The sequence below is a fragment of the Scylla paramamosain genome, chromosome 25, assembly GCF_035594125.1.
Source record: "Scylla paramamosain isolate STU-SP2022 chromosome 25, ASM3559412v1, whole genome shotgun sequence".
Classification (NCBI taxonomy): domain Eukaryota; kingdom Metazoa; phylum Arthropoda; class Malacostraca; order Decapoda; family Portunidae; genus Scylla; species Scylla paramamosain.
The window spans coordinates 5,702,501-5,719,914 of NC_087175.1; the positions used below are offsets into that span (position 1 = coordinate 5,702,501).

The following is a 17,414-nucleotide window of genomic DNA, read 5'->3' on the forward strand; positions in this document are numbered from 1 at the left end:
CGTCTCAATCATATTATTATTATTACTATTTTGTTATTATGATCCTCTGTCTACATTAATACTTCAGTTTTTTTTTTCTTTCCTTTTATTTATCATCGCAAGATTATCATTATCTCGTAAAAAAAAAAAAAAGTGAAAAGAAATGGGAAATAAATGGAAATCTAACGGTACAGGATATTCAGTTCCTTATAGAGGTGACAGGAGGATTGGATTGCTTGGAGTCAGTACATATATGGCTATTTATTATAAGGAAAGTTAATATAATCGTGATAAATAAACACACACAAAAAAAAAGAAAATAAATAAAACCAAGAGATAATAGGGGGATCGGATCGCTTATAGTAGAGTCTTCATTCATTCTGTTTACTATAAAAATGTCAATCCTGTCAACACGAGTAAATACATAAAAAGAAAATGCGAAATCAAATAGCACACCAAATTCAATTCCTCAGAAGACAGAAGGATTGGATTGCTTATAGTAGTCGTTATTTACCACCATTTATTATCAAAAAGATATTAATGTTGTCAATACATATGAACGCAAAAAGAAAATATTGTCAAGTAGTACAACAGATCCAGTTCCGTATAAATGACAAGAGGATCAGAGCGTCCGTATCTCAAACATTTATTATTATTATTATTATTATTATTATTATTATTATTATTATTATTATTATTATTATTATTATTATTATTATTAAAATTAATGTGAAATGAAAAATAAGAAAACTATAGTACAATAGATACATGGCAGGAAGATCACAATTCTTACATTTAAACCACTCATTATACTAACATCACAAAATTACTACCATCATAAAGAAATAAACAAAATAAATAAATAAACACACAACACACACACACACACACACATACACACACACAAAAAAAAAGAGGATTACAGTACTGTACAGGTATGACAGAAGGATCGGATAGCCCATTTTAAAGCATTCATAATATCAACATCACAAAATCGGCTGTGTTAAGATAGAAAAACAAACAAATACAAAACTTGAAAAATAAACTAAATAAAATATACCAGAAAATTAAGCAAGCACACTAGATAATAACCCTAACACGACATAACAGGAGAATCAGATCGCCTATAGCAGAGTCCAACCTCAAGATGGCGGCGTCTATTGCAGTGTTTTGGCGATGTTGTGGAGTCAGGTGTTTATCGCCACGAAGCAACATGAAAACACCGCCGGGACTCGCTGTGTTTTCCGCCTTATTATGTTGTGTCCTGGCTGTGTCCTACAAGCCCGGCGATGAGGTGAGGAGGGGAAGGCAGGAGGGACATGTAGAACCCTTAACCTTATGTATTATGTCACTGGAAGGCTTGGTAATAGACGTAATGTGTTAACCCCACCTACTTCTGTCCTTTTCCTCTCAACCTGGGCTGTGCTGTTGTGTTATTTGTTTGTTGTTTCTCTTTTTTTCTGCTATGTGAGACTTTATATTCCTAGAAACATTAATAATATAAGTGATTCAGCTCTACCGAAGTTTGAGTGTCTGGCCTCAGATCGTACCGTGTTGCTTGTGCTTGGTGTGTTCCTTGTGGGTGAGTGTAAATGATGTCTGTGTTGCTTGTGTTGCCTGGTGTGTTCCTTGTGGGTGAGTGTAAATGATGTCTGTGTTGCTTGTGTTGCCTGGTGTGTTCCTTGTGGGTGAGTTTAAATGACGTCTGTGTTGCTTGTGTTCCCTGGTGTGTTCGTTGTAAGTGAGTTTAAATGATGTCTGTGTTGCTTGTGTTGCCTGGTGTGTTCGTTGTGGGTGAGTTTAAATGATGTCTGTGTTGCTTGTGTTATTTGGTGTATTCTTCGGGGAGTTCAAATGACGTCTGTGTTGCGTGTGTTTGGTGTGTTCTTGAGTGAGTTTAAATGACCGTAGTTCTTTAGTCATCACGTGCACCTCATCTCCCACCCCTCACCCCCCATCTCACCAAATCTACATTGTCATATGTCACTCTCTTGACCCCGTGACAGTAAGGCACACCAGAACTAAATCTTAACTACAAGTAACTGAATTTGATAAATTTGTAGTTTCAACCAATACTCCCATTCTCATTATGTCTAACTAGAGCCAACGAGCATAGGGGCCTGGTGGGAATGCAAGGTTTTTTGTGTGGGGAAAACCAAAATGAGGCATTTTTGACATTCATGAAAAAGAGTCTAAGGATAACACACATCATATTTTGAAAACGAGAAATTTCTACGCCTTCCTGACCTAAATGGGAGGAACCTTTGCCTCCCCCTGGACATTCCCCCTTAAGGTCACTAACCTAACATTATCTAACCTAACCTCCTAACTGCCCCCCAACCCCCCCAATAAGGTAAACTAACATAACATTTAGTAACCTCCTTCATTCTGTCAGTCATCACCACACACCAACAGTAATTACTTAACAAAAAAATACCTTAAGAAGAAGAAGTTGAGTGAACTGGCGATAAACTGCCAGTTCATGTATTCACAGCCAGCACACGTCTCTTCTGTAGCCGTGGCCTAACTGATGCACCACAGACAGTCCCAGGTGTTGCTTCCTCCCCTAACACATGCCTATATGTGATTGGCCGACAAATTTCCTTGTGATCTGATTCACAGCAGGTAACCCCACATCATCACAGGTCTTAACACACGACTCAGCATCACGTCGCCATTGAGTATGTGCACCATCGATAACAAACATACGAACACACTTGGTATCCTTCAAGAGACAACTGGAGGTGGATCTAAGCCAGAATTGACTTAAACCTTCAAAATTCTCATCTGAAGTTATTATTAATTTCTGACATGGAAAAATGGGGCTAGAAATGTTCCAAGCAGTGAGATGTACACCCTGCCAATCGCTATAGTTATGTACAGTGTGTTGGTTGAAACTGCAATACCAAATCCAAAAAGACTGTCTGTTCTGAGTGCCATGAGTCACTTGGCATGTCCACTCACTGCCTGGAATGCCTTGCTACCTTCCTCTCATAATCTCTCCTCCCCTCCACTCAGTTGGTTCTCAGTCAGTCAGTCAGATGGTAACTCTGCATCTTCTTCAGTCAGTCAGTTAGTTAATTAGGTAGTCATTTGGCATCTTCCAGTCAGTCAGTCATTTCCCATCCATCAATTAGTCAGTCTGTCAGTCACTTGGCATCTTCTTCAGTCAGTCAGTCGGTCAGTCATTCTGTCAATCAGTCAGTCAGTAAATCAATCACTCAGCATCTTTCAGTCAGTCATTCATTTCCCATCTTTCAATCAGTCAGTCAGTCATTTTCCATCTTCCAATCAATCAGTCAATCAGTCAGTCAGTCATTTTCCACCTTCCAGTCAATCAGTAATGACACCCTTAGCCTGTCACTCACTCACCACTCCCCTACTCACCCCCACCCACCCTGACACACCATCACCCACCCTCCCTTCTCTCCCACAGGTAACACTCTACGTGAACAAGGTGGGGCCATACTTCAACCCCCATGAGACCTACCACTACTACCAGCTGCCTGTGTGCCGGCCCTCCATTGTAAGTGTGCTTGTGTGACGCTGGGCTGCTTGGACTGTGTGTGTGTGTGTGTGTGTGTGAGAGAGAGAGAGAGAGGGTGGGGGTGTGATGTGGTTTGTGAGGATGTGATAGGGTGGTGTTGCAAATAATAATAATGATAATAATAGTAAGCTTTATTTCAGAACAGAGTCCATGCAGAGTAATATTTAGTATTGAACAGGAATTAAAAAAAAAAATCAATGTCAGGAAAATGTTATGAGGAAAATTGCAACTTGAAGTAAATACATTAGAATTATGCTTTTTTTTCCTGATTACTGTTGCTCTGAGTGTAATTTCAATGCAGTAATATTATCATATCTTACATTACATAACATCAGTTAGTTGTGATGAATTACTGAAGTGAATTGAGTGTTTGTCAGTTTACCATGGGAAGAGAGAGAGAGAGAGAGAGAGAGAGAGAGAGAGAGAGAGAGAGAGAGATGTATCTAAAACCTTCCATATTGTTACCTTACATATGCACATCATCTGAATACTACATTAATGTTAGGCTTAATAAACATCTACCCACCAATACATCATAGAGATCAAAACACTACATAAAACATTCTCTATCCTTATGATCACTGAAGAGAAAGGGGAGAAATTAAGCAAAAGATAAGCACATGTAAAAAAAAAAAAAAAAAAAAAAAACTCAAACACATCACCTAACTTTAAACAAGCCACCCCTTCTTTCTCCCCCAACAACCCTGGGACTCCTCACTCTCCCCATCCCCTCCACAGCACTCCCCCCTGGCTGTGACTCTGGCTGCAAGGAGGGGGAGGACCTGAGTGTAAGTGTACCTGTGTGTTTTGACAGATTGAGCACAAGTCCCTGTCGCTGGGGGAGGTGCTGGATGGCGACCGTATGGCAAAATCCAACTATGTCATCAAGTTTAAAGGTACTGCTCCACTTGGCTCTATAGAACATTGCATAGAGTAAGTCCCCAAACGGCAGAACTTAAGGTAGGGTCTGTATTCTTCCTTAGTCGTAAATCTCACTGAAGTGTTTATCTTTATTCTATTTATACATCACGCTGGCCAGAAACTGTGACATGTTTTTTGTTGTCCCTTTATTCTGTGTATTTTGAACAGTGCTTTAAGTGTTGTGAGTCATTGGGTGTCACAGTGAAAGGGTTAATTCCATCTGTCAAGTATACTTTCTCATCCTTTTTCAACGGAGTATTCATGTATTTACTCAGCCTTGTAGGTGTTAGTGTAAATGTTGCGTTGTGCTTTTAGTGTTTTGGATCACTGCATGTCCCAGAGAACAGGTTAGGTCAGTCAAGCAGTTAGGTAGTCTGTTATTCTCAGCCACTTTCCACAGAGGACATTGACTGCAAGCATTTTTAGTCATTGCATATCACAGGAAAAAAGTCAAATCAATAAATCAGTCAACCTCTCTTTTCTCATCCACTTTCTATTGAGAACATCAAGGACCACAAGTATTTTTAGTCATTGCATGTCACAGGAAAAAAAGTCAAATCAATAAATCAGTCATCCTCTCTTTCCTCGTACACTTTCCACAGAGAACACGGAGGACAACACAGGTATTTTTAATCATTGCATATCACAGAGAGAAAAAAGTAAAATCAATTAATTAACCTCTCTTTTCTCCTTCACTCCACTCTCCCATCACTCCACAGACAACATTGAGGACCGCAAGCTGTGTGACCTGCAGCTGTCGGAGGAGGAGGTGCAGTACTTGAGGGAGGCTATCGAGGAGAACTACTACTATGAGTTTGTGGTGGACGACATCCCCGTCAGGGACTTTGTGGGCCACCTGGAGGAGTCTGGCTTTGTGCCACATACGCACAAGCTCTTCTTGTGGACACACCAACACTTCAACATCCTCTACAATGATGATAAGGTGCATTTCTGTCTGCCAATGTGCCATCTTGCTCTTCATTTACCCCATTTTCCTTTACATAATCTTTCTCATCAATTAGTATTTACATGGGATATAAAACCACTTTTCTGACACTAGAGAAGGTTAAGTTTTGTCAAATTCACACTGACTCTTCCTTATCTGTTTATCCATATCCCAGGCTGGTAATTCCACACAGGATGACTCAGACAAAACACTACACACACACACACACACACACACACACACACACACACACACACACACACACACACACACACACACACACACACACACACACACACACACACACACACACACACACACACACACACACACACATTATTCACACTCTTAGCCCTGCGAGCCCCTGGCGGAAAAAAAGGGACAGTCTCATGCACCACCGTACTACACCCAAGGAGCTTTGGCATTGTGCAGCTGGCCATGTACATCTGCAAGGCCTGCCAGCATGTACTAGTCAACCCCTGTCCTTCATAATAACATAACTTGAGATTGTAATAAAAATAAATAAATAAATAAAGTAAATAAAAAAAACTATGTTGCTCCAAAAAGAAAGATAACTATAGGAGAATTATAAAATGTTGGTCAGTTTAGTTCCATAGATGTCTTGACACTCCTCTGTCTGACTGCCTGTTTAAGTCATAGGAAGGAGAGAGAGAGAGGGAGGGGTGCTGTGACGAGAGGAAGAGAGAAATAAAGAGGGAAGGAGAGAAGTAATAGATATGAAGCAGAGGAGGGAGGGAGTTCCACAATTCCATAAGAGTGATGTCATAACTTTCTCCTCACCCCACTCACCTTCACCCTCACCCCTCACCCTTTCCATCACCCCCACAGATCATCTACATCAACACCACCAAGGAGCACGGCCCCATCAGCCTGGATGACGTGGAGCCTCCCATCACCGTTAAGATCACCTACTCCGTCACCTGGATCCCCACTAAGTAAGCTGCCAAACCCTCATTGTCACTTCCCTATCCTTTGACTGCCACTTGGTACACCTTTCCCTAATCACCAATCACTCTGAGACATCTTTACATGTTCTGCAGCCACATCCAATCTTTGAACTGGGAAGAGATTGAGAAATGTGTTCTTTTTCATTGCTAACTTTTGTCTAGATGCTTATAACAACTTTACGCACTCCTTCTGGTGCTGCTAATTGGTTCATGTTGCAGTGAGTCAATAAAGTAAACTGGCAAATCCTTATCTTGACTTCCTCAGACTAACATATATTTTTCCCCCCCTAATTTCCCTACAGGATCAGTTATGCCTACCGCGGCAGAGTGATTCAGGACAGCAACTTCTTCCCTCGGAGTCTGGAGATCCACTGGCTGTCCATCATCAACTCCATGGTGCTGGTCTTCCTCCTCATGGGATTCGTCGTCATCATCCTGGTGGGCCTTTGTGATTGGTGCCTTGTCCTCTGCAGCTTGATGGTCACTTGACTTCACATACAAGTTCAAGTTCCTGGGTTTGGTTTGTGGAGTGGGACAGATGGACAGTCTTATTATGTCTTTGCCTTGATTGTTTAAAGGTTTGGTACTGTGTCATTGATAGCCACAGGGTTAGTACTCCTTATATCTTTGGTTTGGTTACTTGGCAGGTGTTTTATTCTGTCAGTACCAGCCAGAATTAATACTCATCTTCTTTGGTTACTTGGCAGGTGTTTTATTCTGTCAGTAGTACCAAGAATTAATACTCATCCTTTCCTTGGCTACTTGATAGGTGTTTTATTTTGTCAGTAATACCAAGAATTAATATCCATCCTTTCCTTGATACTTGGCAGGTGTTTTATTTTGTCAGTAGTAGCAAGAATTAATACTTTCCTTGCCTCAGTTAACTATCAAATTTCATACTGTGTCATTAGTAGCCAGAGAGTTAATGCTTCAAGTACATTTTTTGCCTTTGAATCTGAAGCAGTGACAGTTTTTATCTGCACTACTTCATCACTATACACTGGATACCTTGCCTGGGCCACCTTGTGTGGGACCGCTGGGCTGGTGTACAGGTAGATAGGTTTCATCATCTGTTATCCCATGACAGATATCACACAGTATTACAGATGAACGCAGCTATGCAATTCACCACCACCAATGTGACTTGTGATATTTAGATCCAGTGAACAAATCAATTGCCCTTGGATTTCAATATTGGTTGTACTCTGACATATATCACAGAGTATTATAGATGACCACAGTTGCATTATTCACTACCATCAACGTGACGTGTGGTATATAGACCCAGTAAACAAATCAGTGACCCATTTCCCTCCCCACAAGACCCGGGTGCTGAGGAATGATTTTGCCCGCTACAACATCAGCGAGGAGGGGCGGGAGGACGTGGACAGCGACGAGTATGGCTGGAAGATCATTCATACAGATGTGTTCCGCTTCCCCAAACAGAAGTCACTCTTTGCCGCAATCCTCGGTAAGGCTTTCTCTCCTCTCCCTCGCCTTCTGCTGCCTCACTCCCTCAGCCTCTCTTGAATTGTGGTGTTTTGTTGTGTTCTTGAAGATTGCAATGTTTGGTGTTGTAAAGATTGACTTGTAGTTTCATGTTCTCCTTTTTTGTTATTTGTTTTTGTTTTTGTGTTGCAGTTTGTTAAGTGGATATTGGTTTATGTGTTGGTGGTAATTATGTTTAGTGTAATTTCAATGGTTTCAGAATGTATGTATGTAGCAGTTTGGTATTAATGACACTCTGCTGACTAGAACTATTCACTTTGCCTTTCATATCTCCAGTGCACGGTTATTTTTCTCCATAGGGAAGCTTCTGCACATTTCTGAAATACCTATCATTTTAATTTTCTCTACATTTCGAAGTACCAAACATTTTTCATTTTCTTTACATTTCTAAAACCCCAAACATTTTAATTCTCTCTACATTTATGAAACACCAAACATTCTTATTTCTCTCCCATAGGAACATTTGCACACACACTGCAGACTCTTCCCATCTCACCCAGCACCCTCCGGACCCTCACATAGCTATCACATCTTGGCTTATCATGTCTTTCTGTTATTAGATCAGTGTTATTTTAGGCTAATGTGGACATATTGAATTTCTGACCACAAATGTACCTTCAGTTTTTTTATTTTTATTCCTGAAGGGAAGCTTGTATGTGTTTTTAATTAGGAAGTTTTTTATGTGTTTTTATGTGTTTGGGTATTTCACTTAACTTCAGGCAATATGTATATTTCTAATTTAGTGTTATTTTTTCTAACAGGGAAGTTTTATTTGATCTCTGAAGGGAAGTTTGTTTATATTTTTAATTAGTGAAGTTTGTATGTGTTTTTATGCAGGTATGGATATTTCACTAAACTTAACAGATATATACAGATATATATTTATTGTTATTTTTTCAACATGGAAGTTTATTTTTTATCTCCGAAGGGAAGTTTGTTTACATTTTTAATTAGTGAAGTTTATATGTGTTTTTATGCAACTTCAGATATTTCACTCAGCACAATTATACTTCCAGTTTAGTGTTTTTTTTTTTTTTTTTTTTTTTTTTTTTTTTTTTTTCTGCAGGGAAGTTTGTTTACATTTAACAAACCTTTGCTAAACTCATCCTCACTTTCTAACTCACCACTCCTTTTTTATTTATTATTTTTTCTCTTGTATTATAATTGTGTTATTGTATGCACTTGTTTGTGGCTGAACTATTCAACTTGTGACCCTGTTTATTGTTATTTTTTCTCTGGGAAATTTTGTGTACATTTTTCAAACTCATCTTTCTAACTCATGAGAATTTTGCCTCTCAATCAAGCCCTGTTTATTTATTTATTTATTTATTTATTTATTTATTTATTTAGTTACTTTATTTATTTATTTTATTTTATTTATCTTTAATTTGATTTGATATTTTATTTATCTTTAATTGATTTTAATTATTTGTCTATTTTTATCTGTCCAAGGAGATTTTATTTATTTTTATTTATATATTTTTATTTATTTATTTTATTTGTTTATTTTTTTCTTTTTTCTGTCCAAGATGATTTTACTTATTCATTTATTTGTATATATTTGTTTATTTTACTCAATCATTTATTTTACTTATTGTATTTTTCTCTTTTTTTCTCTCCAAGGAGTTTTTATTTACATATTTTTATTTATTTTATTTACCCATTTATTTTATTCATTTATTTTTCAATTAATTAATTAACTTATTTATTTATTTTTACTTTCATTTATTTATTTATTTTATTTTTTATTTATTTATTTATTTTATTTTATTTTTTTTTTTATTTATTTATTTATTTATTTATTTATTTTATTTTTATTTTTATTTATTTATTTTTTTCTGTCCAAGCAGGTTAGTGTACAATATCCAAGCACATACTATCCTCACTTTGACATTCCTGCCCCTTCTTCCCCTCCTTCAGGCGTGGGGTGTCAGTTCCTGGCAGTGGCAGTGGGCATCATCGGCATGGCACTGATGGGGATGTTCAACGTTCACCGGCACGGCTCCATGAACAGCGCGGCCATCTTCCTTTACGCCCTGGCCTCCACCATTGCTGGCTACGTTTCCTCATCATACTACCGGATGATGGGCGGCACAAAGTGGATCGCTAACGTCAATCTCACCACTATTCTCTTTGCTGGTGTGTGGAGTGTTTGGATGTCTCTTTGTTTTGTTTATGTGTTGGCTTTTGTTTACACACACATACACATGCACATCTTGGTTTGTTTTCATTGTTTGTGTGTTGGTGGTGCTAAGTTAATCTCACCACTGTTTTCTTATGTGGTGTGTGGTTCCATTGCTTTTGCTCAGTTATGCATTCACCTGTTTATTTTACTTATCTATCTATTTATTTATTTTCATTTTTTTTTTCTTTTTTTTTTTACTATTTATTTATTTATTTATTTATTTATTTATTTATTTATTATTTATTTATTCTTCTTTTTTACATTTGTAAGGAAAGTTTTTAGGAAATACCTATATCTCAGAGTGTAAGAGGTGCATTAGAAGGAAAAGTGTTTGAAATCTGTTGTTGATCTATATTTCTGATTGATTTTTTAAGGAACATAACCCATTTGCAGATCCTTGTAGTAGTAGAAGTAGTAGTAGTAGTAGTAGTAGTAGTAGTAGTAGTAGTAGCAGTAGTAAAAGTAGTACTAGTAGCAATAGAGAGCTTTAGAATATTTGATAGATTTATGGATGTGAATGACAGGTGGAAATAGGTAGGTATGTTTCATTGAGGGACTGCCACATGTAGGCCTGGTGACTTCCTGCAGCTTCCCTTATTTTCTTACGTTCTTATGTAACAGTGGCACTAGTGGTAGTGATACAAGCAATAACAGCAGCAGCAGCAATAGAGACAGTAGAAAGAAAGATAAGCAGCAATATACACAACAACACCCCTTCACTCCAGTCATCCTCTAACACAGCCAACCCCACAGGTCCGTTCTTCCTGATCTGGAGTGTGCAGAACTCAGTAGCATGGGCGTACAAGTCCACCCAGGCACTGCCCTTCACTACCATCGTGCTACTCTTCGCTGTCTGGATGTGCAGTGAGTGGCCTGATTGTTTGAGAGCACCAGTTGATTTTTTTTTTTTTTTTTTTTTTTTTTTTCTTAGCCAATCTCCTTCATAAGTAAAAAATAAGAAAATGTAAATATCATAGTACCTTACACCTATACACACACACGCATACACACACAAATGCATATATTTAAGTGGTCATGTTTTTATAATGAGTAAAAATAAAGAAATATCTAGTTTTAGAGAGAGAGAGAGAGAGAGAGAGAGAGAGAGAGAGAGAGAGAGAAACCATTTCCTCATTTAACTCACTCCTAACATTCCTACCTTAACCTAACCTAATTAAACTATCAATACCATTATATCCCATACAGTCAACTAATCACCTAACCTAACTAAAACATCAACACCACTACATACGTCATCCATCCCTAACCTAACCTAACACCTCTTCCTGCACCTCACAGTCGGCTACCCCCTCACTGTGTTTGGCGGCATCCTGGGCAAGAACTCTCGGTCAGAATTCAACTTTCCCTGCCGCACCAAGAACATCGCGAGAGAGATCCCCACCGTGCCCTGGTACCGCTCCCACTGGGCTCACTCTGCTGTGGGGGGCTTCCTTCCATTCAGGTATGATTGAGAGAGTTAACCAAGTACACACTTCCTTGCTATAACCTGGTACACATTTCTTTCCCTCCATTCAGGTACAATTGAGATAACTATAAACTGTGTGTGTGTTGGAATTCTTTGTACCTGAGGATTACATAACACTTTTTTTTTCATGGATATCTTATTCATTTGAGAAGACTGTAACCTGGTACAAGCCTGAGTGATGGAAATACAAAGCTGTGTGTGTTGTAATATAGGGGAAAGGAGCTTCATTTGTGCTGTCCCATCTCTTGTCTATCTTATTCTTAAAGTCATGGAAGTGTGTGTGTGTGTGTGTGTGTGTGTGTGTGTGTGTGTGTGTGTGTGTGTGTGTGTGTGTGTGTGTGTGTGTGCCAGAGTTAATTTTCACCTGAGGATTAACACTTTGCTTATGCTGTCAAAATAATTCACCAGTTTTCCTTCTTCTAACTTTTTCACAGGTAAACGCAACACTTGACAACACTAAAAACACAGTGCAGGAACTTGACATACACCTACAAGAAATAAGAACAAGTTAAAGAAAAAAGAAAAAAAAAGTCTCAGTAAGAGTGAAAAGTGTGCCTTGTCGTAGTGAATGGATCAATTTTTTTCATTCATTTCTTGTACAAAGAGTTTTCCCTGTAGTACATGCCTGTGATTCTCCTGTGCTGGTTGATGGGGATACACCTTCACCTTTATTCTCCTGTTTCACCTGGAAGCTTTTACATTATTGTCATCACCATTATTTAACTTGGCATCATCATTTTCTTGTGTCATGTCGGATGGCTTTTGATTCAGCGTGTCTAGCTTTATGTACCAATAGATCATTCCTTCTTTATCATGTCTTCCTCCACACACATCTCCAGGTCTTGTCTTCTCACTGGTCTCAGCTACCTCCGACTCCAATGCTTTTCTGAGTATATGAATCTCCTGTCCTTTATACCACCTCAATCTGTACCTTAATCACTAAAAAGCACAAGGAAACAGGAGAAGTTACAAGAAGACATTGGGCCTGCACAGGGTAGTCCCTTTACACACATGCTAAAAACATGCCAACATATTCCCACCTAACATCCTTGTCAATAGAACACAACACAAGTCCCCGTAACACTTCATTCTCTATCACACACCCCAACACCAAGTCTCCTGAACACACCCTACCACTGCATAACACCCCTCTTCCCATCCCTCACAGTGCTATCAGCGTAGAGATGTACTACATATTCTCCACACTCTGGGGGCGTGAGCAGTATACCCTCTATGGCATTCTGGGAGTGGTGTTTGTCATCCTGCTGAGTGTCACTGCCTGTGTCTCCGTTGCACTCACTTACTTCCAGCTGTCAGCGGAAGACTACAGGTGGTGGTGGAGGTCCGTCTTCAGTGCTGGGTGAGTGAGAGAGAGAGAGTGTGTGGGGTGTGGGGGGAGGGGATGGAGCTGGGTGCTTAAAGAGTGCTGAGGGAGGTTGGGTGCTGCTTGAGAAATGGATGGGGCTGTTGGATGTATGTAGGAAGGATGAGGGAGGCTGTTGGGTGTCTGTAGGAGGGCTGAGGGAGGCTGTTGGGCATCTGTAGGAAGGCTGAGGGAGGCTGTTGGGCATCTGTAGGAGGGCTGAGGGAGGCTGTTAGGTGTCTGTAGGAGGGCTGAGGGAGACTGGTAGGTGCTTTAGAAGGGCTGAGAGAGGATGAGTATTTGTAGAAAGGTTGAGAGAGGAGAGTAGGTATTTGTAGAAGGGCTAAGGGAAGCTCCAAGCACCACACAGTTACCATATTGGCACTGGAGTCCCACACACCTCAACACAATCCTCTCTGCAGGTCAACGGGAGGCTTCGTGCTCATGTACTGCATCTTCTACTACCTCAAGCGGTCCAACATGTCAGGAGGATTACAGACCATTGAGTTCGTCGGGTGGGCACTACTCACCTGCTACGTGTTCTTCCTCACCCTGGGCACTGTCTCCTTCCTGGCCTCCCTCTGCTTTGTCAAGTACATTTACCGCAACATTAAGATGGACTAGTCGGGCCAGGAAGGTGTGCACCACGCTTGACGCCTCTCGCAGGAAGGGCTTGTGGGACGCCACATCACATTCCTGTCCAGTAACACATGTATATCTAAGTCTCTCGTGCTCTCGGTGGGGCAACTGTGCATCGTGAGTGGGTTTCCTGACTCCCTAGCTAGCTCTTCTAGTACCTGGCTATACTTAAGCTATCGTGCCAGCAACACCATCGCTGCAGGAGTGTGTCTGGGGGGGGGTGATGTGTGGTTGTGAGGGCCAGGCAGGGTGTTGAGGTGATATGAGTCAAAGCTACACTGGTCTAGCCTCCACCACTTGTCAGGTTGGAGGTGCAGAGGTGAGGAGGTCAAGGTTGGTCCCTGCATTACATCCAGAGGGACCAATGAGTGCCTTAGTGGTGCAGGAAAGGTGCCCTGTTGTGCCCCTGGGTGCTGGGTGCTCTACTGTTGACCAAGGAAGGTATTGTGTCTCCTGGGGGATGTGTATGAATGTATAGTGTATGTATCAATTGGTGCATTTGTGGTTTATTTATATATTAGCGAAGTGTTAGATAGGCAAGTGAAGTAAGGTTACTGAAAGGTAGTGTGTAGCCTTTCTGTGTACGCTACTTATTTCAGCTTGACCTGAGTGTCCTGTGTGGGGTTGACATCCACAGCAATGTGTGTTTTTTTGCACAAAGTTAACTGACAAAGTACAGTGTGGTTGTGATGGAGATGAGGACTAGCACACACACATACACACCAGTGCAGTAGCAGTCCAGGGGCATGAGTGGTGGTGGTGGTGGTGGTGGCTGCCTCAATGGTGTCCAGGCTGCACCAGGGTTGTGAAGGCAGCTTTGTGGTCCTGATGGCTCCCTGTGTGATGGTGGTGGTGGTGGTGGTGGTGCAGTGCTTCACATCATTCTCCTGAGGCAGTGTGGCAGGTTGTAAACATCACTAAATCAGTATTGATCATCTTATTTTGTATGTGTGTGTAGTTTTTAGGGTGTGTGTGTGCATGATTAGATACAAAATTAAGTTCTAAAACTTAAAAAAGTCAGATCTGATTTATTTCAAGAAGTAATTAGCAAATCAAAATGAGTGAAGGTGTTTGCCAGAGAGTGTGCTGCCTCTTCTGAACTTTTTGTCTTTGCCGCTGATTGTGAATTTGTTTTCTTTGATTTTGTCTATTTGTAGATTATTTGTAGTCTAGCAAAGTTGTCTGTTGAATATCATATAATATTTTGTACATGTTTATTTATGGTGACATTGCATGTTGAGAGATATATGAGTGCGTTTTATCAATATTATTGAATAGAATTCAAATGTTAATTTTTACTGTATATTTCCTGGTGGCGTCACTCCCGACACGACTTTCCCTCCGGCACGTACATCACGCGGCCATACTGTGTTGCTATGTGTTGTTCACTGTATGGTGCACAGGCAGCCGGTGACTGAGACGTGCCCCACCACAGCCGAGGCCTGGGAGGCAGTGCATCACTTTTCATTAAAAGTTGCATAGTACATTACCTAAGTGATGAACGCAGGGACGAAGACCAGCATGGATGTGTTGCATATCAAAGACTACGCTGAGTGTGTGTCTCTTGGGGAGTGTTGCTCAAGGAGGGCAAGTGTGGCCCAGTGAGGGAGGTGACTTGGTGTGTATGTTGCCAGGCTGTGCAGGGTGGAGGGCATGCCAGCCCCTGCCAGGCATGTGCCTGCAGCTAGCAGACTGGTGTACTGGTGTGGTGTAAGCAGCAGGTGTGTGACAGACAACCTGTCAGCCAGTCCGTACCTTAGTGGTGATTCTCTTTCTTGGGCCTGGACCTTCCCTCCCTCTCCCTGCTGTCTGTCTTAAGGATAAAGGTTGTAATATTAACCATAATTATAACGTTGCAGTGCGTACGTGTGTTGTTATGCAGCCTGACTTTTGAGAAAGGTTGCTACCATTTTAGAAATGGATGTTTAGTATAGATTAATTTTCAAGGTTAAACTGGGAAATTACTATAACGTGTGCTTGATTTTTGATATAGTGATACTTGTTATCATGGAACGAATGTGCTGCTTGTGTGATTGTCAGGAGGTTTTCTACTTGTATGTACACTTACTCCTCCACAAGGTATTAGCACCCAACTCCCTGCAGGAAGAGCCAAGGTGTGAGTGAGGCACAGCAGTGTGGTGGTGCCCCACCCACCACACAGTCAAGGTGCAGGCAGCCAGGCACCAAACCCCACACCAGCAACCTCACATCTTACCGCTTCCCACATCAGTCTCCCAGCAGGTGGTCCAGGCTGCTGTGTCTCACATGCATTTAACTCAAGGTGCAGTGTAGGTGGTGTATTACATCGTATCTCACCATTTCTCGCACCTTCCTTTGTTTATGGTGTACAGCTATCCAAAATGTTGAGTCTTCTGATAGCAGAGTAGTTTTTTTTTCTTCCATTGTTTCTTAATTCATGTGTTGAGTTTGACCTATAGCAAGTTTCAGCTTGAGTTCAGTCTGCACATTCCTGGCCAGAAGTCTTGTAACATTTGCCCTCATTACCATTGCATTTAGTGGTTTCTCTGAATCTTACGTCCTCTGGTCAGGTGACATCTTTGCAAAAGCAGAGAACTGATAAATTGTCAGCTGATGTGAGACTCAAGATTGGAAGGAGATGCTAAACACAGTGGTGGTGCATGTGAATCTTGCTTGAGTTTTCCCATACCGAGATTGAACTTTCCACAAAAGGAGAGCCAAGATAAAGCAACACATCCTCAAACATTCCCTCAGAAGCCAAGACCAAAGCCATCACAGCCTCTGGAACTGCTCAAGGGAAGAAAGCACTCAGATGCACAAATATACACCTAAATTATCCTTATATTAGGCACAACAAAGCTGCTTACTGCGGTGAATTTCCAAAGGTCAAGTATATTCAATGGCTTGTCCTGAGACACCCCAAAATTGATGACATGGGAAGGCTTGCCTCACTCCATCTCATTTTGATCGTGACCAAAACAGTGCACTACTGGAAGGTGTGTTTACTTCTTAGTAATGGTGTGAATGGCTGTGTCTGTGCTGGGCTACCCCTGATGCTTGTGTGAGTGGTTATCTTTACTATTAACACAATGCAGGCACTGATGAATGTGAAGAGTGAAAGGCTAATGGAGATATTGGTCTCTAGAGGGAGAGAGAAGTGGATGAATATTATGAGTGTCTTCTAAGGGAGAGGGAGTGATTCTCTTTACTTATCAATGCAATGCAGACACTGTTAATGCAAATAGTGAAAGTTTGATGAAGATACCAGTCTCTAGGTGGTTGCTCCTTATAGAGGAAGAGGGAAGTGGATAAAGATTGTTTTCACTCGTGTTTTTGAGAAAGAGGGACTGATTGAATTTCTTTGCTTTTCAACACAATGCAGACTATGTTGAATGTATGAGGTGAAAGTTAGAAAATAACATACTATGTGTATTTTCTATGATAGGTGAAAGTTATACTTTAAAGTTTTTCTAATAAAGAAAAACAAAAGTTATGTTGTGTTAGCTTCTTTTTTTTCTCTTTTTTTTTATAATTATTATTCAGGGAGAGAGTTTAAAACAAGAGGCTACATTTACACAATACTGTATAAATGTCCTGTAGAGAAGGACATAATGAACTCATATCACTGGCTATTGTGTTCACCATTTAACTGAGTACATACTGAGTCAGTTATCTTGACGAGAGGAACCAGGGTCACTGTACACAATAGCTTTTTAATTCCTTGGGACAGACTACCTTCCTTTGCTCAGTGTTGGCAGTAAAGACTTAAAACAAGCACTGATAAAGGGCAACAAGTCTGACAAAATAAAAGAAGAGAAAAGGCATACATTTCGAAACCCATAGTTACTTCTGGTCACGACTGTACATGTCTTTACCTACCCCTATCAAATAA

At 40.5% G+C, this 17,414-nt stretch overlaps 1 protein-coding gene across 1 annotated transcript in view; it reads left to right on the forward strand.

The window, feature by feature from the left end:
• LOC135113157 (uncharacterized) overlaps nt 1-17,013 on the forward strand; it is a 180,575-nt gene extending 163,562 nt beyond the window's left edge. The window contains 11 exon segments of the mRNA XM_064028244.1: nt 3,416-3,505; nt 4,341-4,422; nt 5,167-5,390; nt 6,243-6,349; nt 6,664-6,799; nt 7,685-7,832; nt 9,791-10,009; nt 10,809-10,919; nt 11,355-11,517; nt 12,710-12,901; nt 13,327-17,013. Of these exon segments, the coding sequence (XP_063884314.1) occupies nt 3,416-3,505; nt 4,341-4,422; nt 5,167-5,390; nt 6,243-6,349; nt 6,664-6,799; nt 7,685-7,832; nt 9,791-10,009; nt 10,809-10,919; nt 11,355-11,517; nt 12,710-12,901; nt 13,327-13,528 (1,674 nt within the window). The 3' untranslated portion in view covers nt 13,529-17,013.
• The last annotated feature ends 401 nt before the right edge of the window (nt 17,014-17,414 follow it).